This window comes from Phacochoerus africanus, chromosome 7 (assembly GCF_016906955.1).
Source record: "Phacochoerus africanus isolate WHEZ1 chromosome 7, ROS_Pafr_v1, whole genome shotgun sequence".
Classification (NCBI taxonomy): domain Eukaryota; kingdom Metazoa; phylum Chordata; class Mammalia; order Artiodactyla; family Suidae; genus Phacochoerus; species Phacochoerus africanus.
In genome coordinates, this window is record NC_062550.1 from 67,768,490 (window position 1) to 67,777,398 (window position 8,909).

Consider the following 8,909-nt stretch of genomic DNA (forward strand, 5'->3'; position numbering starts at 1 on the left):
TCCTCCTGCCCTTGTCCCTTCTTTCCTGGCTCCTGTGACCCCTTCACCCTCTGTTTCCCTCCGACCTTTACTCTCTTCCTGTCTGTCCGTCAGCATCCTCCAGCTGCTGATTTTTTGTGCATCCCCCAATCCATCCTTTTGGGACTGATCCCCCACCCACCCACTCCCTCTTCACCTTTCTCCTCCTTTCTCAAGCCTCCCCAGCCCTCCGTCTCTCTCAGCCCATCATCCCTTCAAGTCTCTCCTCACCGCTCACTTCCCTGTTCCCTTCCCCCCAGACTCTCCCATCTTATTCCGCTGTTATTCTCTGAGAGTGCTTCATGTTCAGATTTAGACCCAGAATCCAGAGGAAACTGAGTGTCGTACCCTCATTCACCGGGGAGCCTGCCCTCCCCCTGGATCCACCGCCTTCAGCTCTGAGAAGGTGTCCTCCCCTTTCAAAACCATCCATCCCCTTTCTCCCAGGACTCTTTCCCCAGGAGAGCTGCATTTGAGGGGGTGGCCTCTTCCCAACTCCACCTCCCTTCGGAGGGCTCCTGTGCATTCGGATGATTAACCACTGAGAAAACATTATATCCTGTAGTTTTTCCCCCACCCACTTCTCTCTTTCTCTGTCTCTTTCATTCCTTCCCTCCATCTCCTCTTGCCCCACGCCTGAAAGTGCAGATTCCTGGGGCCAACCTCATAAGAGCAATGCTTCTGACTCCAAGCCGGGTGGGCAGGCCCTCTACAGACACACACGTTCACACACTCACTCAGATTGACTTCCTCTTCCCTCCCCCCCTCAGACTCCCTCCCTCTCAGTAGGTGCTCAAGGAATCACAAGGTTCTTGGCTCTAAATTAAGATCCAAGAAAAGCTTGGAGCTGTGGGCAGAGGAAATGAGAAGGCAGGAAGCCAGAGAAGTGAGAGTAGACCCTGGGTTAAGGAGGTAACAGGGACCTGGGAAGTTGTAGATGGGGGCTAGGGGCTGGACAGGGGACCAGTCTGGGAGTTTTTCCCCTGAGAGGATGCTATGCAGCCGTGAGTCCTGGGGGGCAGCCGCAGAGCTGGCAGCCACAGCTTGGAGGAGAGACAGGGGTAAAATGGTGGATGAATGAGCTGGAGAGGTACCCGGGGCCCAGTTGGGATGTGATGACTGACTCCCTCTCTCTCCCAGTAAAGGCTGAAAACCCGGGTCACCTCTGAGGAAGATCTCGGACATGGAGTCCAGGATGTGGTAAGTTTGGCACAGCAGCGGGAGCTTGGAGGCCATTTTCCCTGGGGTCTTGGCCTTCCTCCTCCTAGGCCCACCCAGGGCCTTCCATCCTGAGGGCTAGATCCTAGGAAGGTGGGAAATGAGGCCAGTCTTGCTGAGGCCCACCTGCCTTTTGCACAGAGACTTGGAGGGAGGCACCCGTCCTCTCTGTCCTCTCCGCATGGAAGCTCCGGATGGGCCTGGTCTCACCTGCCCTCTCTCCCTCCCTGCAGGCCTGCACTGCTGCTGTCCCATCTCCTCCCTCTCTGGCCACTGCTGTTGCTGCCCCTCCCACCGCCTGCTCAAGGTTCCTCCTTCTCCCCTCAAACCCCACCAGCCCCTGCCCGGCCCCCCTGTGCCCGGGGAGGCCCCTCGGCCCCACGCCACGTGTGCGTGTGGGAGCGGGCACCCCCACCAAGCCGATCCCCTCGGGTCCCAAGATCACGTCGGCAAGTCCTGCCAGGCACAGCGCCCCCAGCCACCCCATCAGGCTTTGAGGAGGGGCCACCCTCATCCCAGTACCCCTGGGCTATTGTGTGGGGCCCAACAGTGTCTCGAGAGGATGGGGGGGACCCCAACTCTGCCAATCCTGGATTTCTGCCCCTGGACTATGGTTTTGCAGCCCCCCATGGGCTGGCTACCCCACACCCCAACTCAGACTCCATGCGGGGTGATGGAGACGGGCTCATCCTTGGAGAAGCACCTGCCACCCTGCGGCCGTTCCTGTTCGGGGGCCGTGGGGAAGGTGAGTGGGAGTGGGAGAGGCTGGTAGGGATATAGATGGGTTGGGGGCTGGTGGAAGGCTCGAAGGGCAGCAACAGAGGTCTTGTCTGTTGGTTCCTTCAACAAACGTGCTGGGCACTACTCTGGCACAGGAGGCCCATAGGGAGATGCGTCTGAGCCTCAGAGAAGCTCAGGTCCACTGGAAAAGACAGATGTGTAAACACTTGGGGAGGAGTCAACACAATAAATGCTCTAATAGAGGCATGCACAGCATGCTTTTAGGAAAAGAGAAGGGAGAGACTACTTCAGCCCGGGAATCAGGACACCTTCCAAGAACTGACCTTTGAGCTGGCCTTGGAAATAGTCAGAGTATCCCAAGCAGAGAAACTGAACCTGAACGAGACCTTCAGGGTGACACCTCTGCTCAGGGAGTGTGGAGACTGAGCCAGTGGCTTGGGGGTGGGACCAGGGCAGAGATGGACATTTCCACTCACTAGGTGTCTGTGCAGCGAGAGAGGTTCTCTCTGCCCTTGGAGCCTCCTCCTCATCACATATATACAGAAGATTTGGGAAAGTGGAGAAAAAAGTGGATCTGGGAGGAAAAGAGCTGAAAACTCTGGGGAAGGCTACTGCTAAGAATAAAGAATACAGTGGAGTTCCTGTTGTGGCTCAGTGGTTAAGGAATCCGACTAGGAACCATGAGGTTGTGGGTTCGATCCCTGCCCTTGCTCAGTGGGTTAAGGATCTGGCGTTGCTGTGAGCTGTGGTGTAGGTTGAAGACATGGCTCAGATCCTCAGTTGCTGTGTCTCTGGTGTAGGCTGGCTGTTACAGCTCCAATTAGACCCCTAGCCTGGGAACCTCCATATACTGCGGGAGCTGCCCCAGAAAAGGCAAAAAGACCAAAAAAAAAAAAAAAAGAGAGAGAGAGAGAGAGAATAAAGTGAGGAGGCTCCATTGAAGCAGAAAGAGAGTTGGGGCGATGTGGCTTCAAGTAGCAACACCACTCAGGCTTGCTGAACCTGCAGCGGAACCCCACCCCAACCCCCCTTGGCTCCCATCCCCTCCCTAAAAATCTCTCCCTACCCCAATCAGGTGTGGACCCTCAGCTCTATGTCACAATTACCATCTCCATCATCATTGTCCTGGTAGCCACCGGCATCATCTTCAAGTTCTGGTAAGCCCGGGGGGAGGGATGCTGGGAGATGGAGACTGAAGCTTTGACTGGAAGGAGGGAAGGAGCCCGGGTGGCAGTTTTGCTGGGGGTGGGATGGGAAGTAGTGGGTGAAGGTGAGACCTTGGGAAAAGGTAGGGAGGATTTGAGTGGGGGTAGATGTGAGAACTGAGCACAGCTTCCTTCTCCCTGGAGAGTACAAGGATAACGGGAGAGGTAGGGTGTGTGTCTGTGTGCATGTGGGGCTTTGGTGGACATCCCATGTGCCCATTTCCTCCAAGACCCATCCTGCAGAGCTCCTCCTCAAGGCTGCCTGGGGGGGGGGAGGGAGAAAATCTGGAGCTTTCTTTCGGGCACTTAGTAATGGGTCACTCGGTCCTTCACCCTCTGCTGTGAGCATCATTAGACTCAGGTGTCCAGCTCATTAGCGGACTTTGAACTAAACCTGCTCTGCTAAGGAGCGAAACGGCTCTTCTGGGCATGCGTGGGGGAGGGACGGTTCTGGGCGCCTCTGTGTATCTTTTCGGGGGGAGGTGTTCATTCTGTGGATCCGGACCAAGTGGGTGGGTGGTTTAGGTCCCCGAGCCCCTGGGTGGGGATGGGGGGGAGTAGTTTTGTGGATGGAGTCTCAGGACACGTGGTGTAGAGTTTCTTTGCTGTGGGATGTCTGGTGTGCCTGAGGGAGGATAGGGGTGACCAGCGCTGGAGGCCCAGGCCGGGGGGGCTTCATAAGTATGTGAGAACCTCTTTCCTTCCCTTGCGTCAGCTGGGACCGCAGCCAGAAGCGGCGCAGGCCCTCTGGGCAGCAAGGTGCCCTGAGGCAGGAGGAGAGCCAGCAGCCGTTGACAGACCTGTCCCCAGCTGGGGTCACTGTGCTGGGGGCTTTCGGGGACTCGCCCACCCCCACCCCTGACCATGAGGAGCCCCGAGGGGGACCCCGGCCGGGGATGCCCCAGCCCAAGGGGGCTCCAGCCTTCCAGTTGAACCGGTGAGGGCAGGGCAAAGGGGGGGAGGGGCAGCAACTCAGAGCTGTGTTGGGGTGCTCCCTCCCAGGGGGGTGGGGAGGAGGCAGACCTGGCCCTCCCCAGGAGTCTGAACCCCTCCTCTCTAGGGGGACCCTTCCGTCTCCCACTCTCTGTGGATCTATGTCCTGTTCTCATGCTGCCATTGAACGCCAACTCTGTCCTCTCAACCTTGATTCCTTTTTTGTTTTCTCATGCTGCCCTCTGGATTCTGCCCTGCCCCTTGGTTCCTGACTGTGCCCTTTCCCTTTTCCTCTCAGGATTCCCCTGGTGAATCTGTGATGCCCCCCAATGTTGGGGAGCCGCCAAGCAGGAGGCCAAGGGGCTGGCATAGCCCCCAACCCGCTGAGGGTGGGGCGGCTGTGGGCGCGGGGGCTCCTGCCCTGAACCGCACTTCGGAATGCTCCCTGGCCTACAGGCGAGCCCAGCTGTCACCCTCCTTTAGGTGGGGGCCTCACATATCTGTGGCTTCTGGTCCCCCCCTCCTCACCCTTGCACACTCACATGAAAGCCTTGTACACTCACCTCTCTCCTCACAGGCCCTTGCACACACTCACGCTCTTGTACAGCCAGTCTCCCTGTCCATACCTCTCCCCTCTGAGGACCTTCCCTTTTGTTTCACAGTTTTCGCTTTCTCTTCTCCCACATCCCGGCACTCAGCCCATCACTCAGTGGCCAGCGGGTGACTCCCGTGACCTCTCATGTGCATTTCCTGGCCCCGTGTTGTGATGTTGTGTGTTGTGCCCACACTCTGCCTCGTGAACACCCACTGACCCAGTTTCTGTAGCCCCTGCATGCTGCCCCGAGGTGGGTGGGAGGCGAGCTGGGGGCTCCCCAGGCCCCCCCTCTGTCCCGGTCCCATCCCGGTCCACATCATGGGTTTCGCTGTCTCCCCCATCCCGCTCTGAGGGCACACGCATTACCCTGCAGGCTCCCCCATGGGAATGGGAGCAGTGAGGCCCCCAACTCCTCCCCCTCCCCACTGCTAAATTATGTTGTCTGGGAGATGGCTTTTGGGGAGTCACCTGCTGCACCACATGAGAAAGGGGCTCCCGTTTGCCCTCCCCTGGCTCCTTAGTCCCTGTCTTGTCTGTCTTGGCTATCCGTGTATGTCACTCTGGAATTCAGAGCAACCCTCGCCCCAGTCCTCCACTTCCCAGCCTCCCTGAGGGCCTCCCTAACTCCACCTAGGCTGCCAGGGGACTGGAGCCAGCTGGTTCAAGGCCATCGGGAGCTCTGCCTCCCAATTTCCCCCTCTCTGCCCCCCTCCCTCCCTGGTTCCTCTGCTCTCCCTCCTCTCGCCCCCACCCCTGAGGTCTGTCCCGACTTCTCACAGCTTTCCCACCTTCCTTCTTGCCTCTCTTACCTGGCTCCTATGCTGTGATATATATTTTTGTATTATCTCTTTCTTCTTGTGGTGATAATCTTGAATTCTTGTGGGATGTAAGTTTCAAAAAAAAAAAAATTTTCAAATAAAGCCTTTGCAAGATACCCGAGTGCCCTGGTTCTGCCTTATAAGCCCTGCAGAGTGGAGCGGAGGAGGGGTGATAGGCAGCCAAGAGAGAGGCCAGAAGGATGGGAGGGGGACCTGAGGTGACCTGGCCTGCTGGCCTGGAGCTGGGATTCGGGGGCTTTGACTCGGGTTGGACCAGAAGGAAGAGACACTGAAGAGAGCAGTCCTGACAAGGAGCAGCTGGAGCAAGAAACTGGACGAGTGGCTTGTTACTTGCTCAGAGAAGGTCAAGAGAGATTAAAGGTCAAGAGAGAAAAAAGGCAGAAGAAAAGGGAAACTTCTTCAGCACAGGCAGTGGTGCAAGAAAGAAAAGGAAGAGGAGAGCGCTGATAAGACGTGGAGGGTGAAGGGCAAAGTAAGAAGAAAAAAATGGAGCGATGGGAAGGAGATGAGAGGGACCCGGGGGAAAGAGGCTGCCCTGCTTGCTTTATTTTCAGCCTTGCTCCCTAACCTGCCTCCACCCACAGCTGCCCCCCAGAAGCCCTGTGGTTAATTCTCATTAGCTTTCCCTGCCCTGCCCTCTCTCTAAGAGAGAGGCACTGCCGGGGCTTGGGGGTGGAATGGAGGGGTGTGTTTGGAAGAAGGAACACAGGATGCCCAGCTGGGATCAGTAACCTCTGAGCCCCCAGTTCTAGGTTTGGCTCTTATAAAAGGGCCCTGCAAAAGCCCACACATCAGCATCTCAGCTGTTGCTAGGTTCTGTTACTATGGTAACTACCCAGGTCCCATTTCTCTCCCCATCTCGATCTGTGCCCCACTCGCTCCCTAGAAACTGGGGAGCTCGAGAGGCGGGGAGACTGCTACGTGCAAGAGGGCAGTCGGGGCTGCCCCGGCCTGTACTGGCTTCCGTGTGTTTATTTTGCAGCTAGAATCAGGAATGTTTGTGTGTCGGTAGGTGTGTGGTTTAGGGCTTGGGGAGCTTTACTGTGCACTTAAGGGAAGTATGGCTGAGTCCACACAGCTCACAGTGGTGAGTGGGGAGGAGGGAGTGTATTTCTCAGGACCAGAACAGTTAGTGGATCTGGGCGTCAGACTCTCTAAGAAGAAAGAAGCAGAGCTGGGCCAAGGAGTGATGAACCGGCTAAAAGCAGAGGTGCGAGGTAAACAAGCTGCTGAGATGGGCTGAGTCAGTAGGGCCTGAAGACACCCCAGTTCGCAGCTGGTGGGAGAGGGCACAGGGAGAGGTGCGGATGGGTTGGGGACAGTGAGGGAGGGACCCCAGGAGGATGAAGAGGTTGGGGGAGGAAGCCTCATTAACCTTCCCCTCCTTTCCCATGGCAATCTGGTCCTTGTCAGGTGGGGGCTGGGAGAAAAGAGAAGGCACAGAAGGGGAACAGCCGAAGTGCCTGGACTGCACAGGGCTCTGTCACCTTCTCTTCAGAGGGACAGTGTGACCCCGAGGCTCATCCATATGCAAAAGGCACACATGAAGATCCCTAATGAAGAGGGAATTAATTATCACCTGATTAGACTGCTGTTTCTCTAAATTTAAATAAATTAAAATACACCGGCAAGACACTGGAAATCCTCACCTGTTCCTTCTCCCTAAATGCCCTCCGTTCCCCATGGAAAGTCAGAAGACAGTGAAAGACAGAGGAGAAAGGAGAAGTCCTATTCTTCTAAGTTGTCCTAAAGGAAAGCTCCCAAATGAAATCCACTGTCAGGCTAACCAGGAAGCGCTTGGGCTCTGAGGAAGGGATCCTAACTCTATCCATTGTAGAGTTGAAAGTGAAGCTGTGCCCCCCCACCCCCTCCCCCGCCCCGGAGATCCTCAGAAGGCTGCAGGCGGTAGAAGAGAGTCACTGCCAAGTCGCAGACCAATAACACAAACGATGGCCAGTCTGCCCCTTTGGTTCTTGGAGGCCACCCATCACAGGCACTACCTGGACTGGCACCTCTCCTCACTATGCTTTCTTTGCCTCCCGAGAGCTGTGCATCAAATGACCAAGCCAGGCTTCTCTTAAGCATTTTTCTGGAATGCTTACCATTATGTCTCAGACCAAAGCAGGGAATAGGGAAGCCCCCAGGAGGAGGGATCTCCCAGGCAGAGCTCTGGGTGTGGAAGTGATTCAAGATGGAAACAGTGTGCCAGCTGGAAAACCCCAGGCTAAAATTAACAGCCCTCCTCCCCCTACCCCCCCACATTTATCTCTCTAAAGCTAAGCACTTAAAACTTATTTCTCATAGTTAAGGGTAAGAAGCAGGGGTGACAGCTGGAAACACTGAGGCTGGAAGGGGTGTGTGTGCGCCAGTTATTGTAAATAGGAAAAGAACAGGAAGAGAACCAGGACTTAGAGTGATTACTGCCATTTTGCTCCTACTTTCCTATAGCAGCTCCCAAAGTCAAGATTTCTCACATAGCTGACCGCTAACCCATTCGGCACCTGGGTCTTGTCACAACCTGTGCCCTTCAGACCTTTATCCTGCCACCTGTGGCTACTGGGTTGAGGCAGACTGAGTACAGAGTCCCAAAATGTGGTAGAGCAGACACCTTTAAAAAGATACACTTACAAGCCCACAACACATATCCTCCATTTAAACATTTAATTGAAATGTTTATTTTTAGGTATCTTTTGCTACTTCTGCGCTGTGATTTTGGGAAAATTCACTGAAGTCTTCAGAGTCTTATGTTCATTATCTGTAAGATTTGGCATTATAATTATTCCTATCACGGTTATTTTAATCTCTAAGCAAGGAACTATTACTGTTAATAGGAGGCACATCAATTCTGTTTCACTCAAAATAGAGCCAAGCCCAGAGGGATTCTAGTCAGATCCGGGGCAGGCTAGTGGGAGCATTTATTTGCTTAAATGGCATATATTTATTCAGCATTTACTGTGTGATTAGCAAAGCAGTGGGAAGGTACCATGTATGAGACAGTTTCTCCCCTGAGTTGCTGACAATTTCGCTGAAGATCACATACACGAAATAGTCAAAACAGCAACAAAAGGTAGGGACCGAATGCTGTGGGAATTCAGAGGACAGGATCGTTACGGGTTGGAGCAATCGAGGAAGGCTTCCTGAAAGATTTCATTGTAACTGTTCGTTGATATAATAAACGTTTACCGACGGTTAAGCGTCCAGCTCTGAGGATAGGGCAGTGAACAATTCACAGTCCTTGTCCTCATGGAGCCGACATTCCAGAGGGAAGAGGAGGACAGCAAACAATGTATCAGGTAGAGGTGAGTGATATATTTAAAAGTAAAGCCAGGGGAGGAGATAGAGATGTGGACGACGGCCAGT

General features: G+C 54.8%; 1 protein-coding gene across 1 annotated transcript; it reads left to right on the forward strand.

Annotated features, from left to right (window-relative positions):
• The first annotated feature begins 1,158 nt into the window (after positions 1-1,158).
• On the forward strand, positions 1,159-5,584 carry PIANP (PILR alpha associated neural protein). Its single transcript, XM_047788577.1, has 5 exons — positions 1,159-1,218; positions 1,470-1,981; positions 3,053-3,134; positions 3,898-4,119; positions 4,414-5,584. Exons 1-5 carry the CDS (start codon positions 1,202-1,204, stop codon positions 4,433-4,435), a joined length of 855 nt encoding a protein of 284 aa, XP_047644533.1. The 5' UTR covers positions 1,159-1,201; the 3' UTR covers positions 4,436-5,584.
• The last annotated feature ends 3,325 nt before the right edge of the window (positions 5,585-8,909 follow it).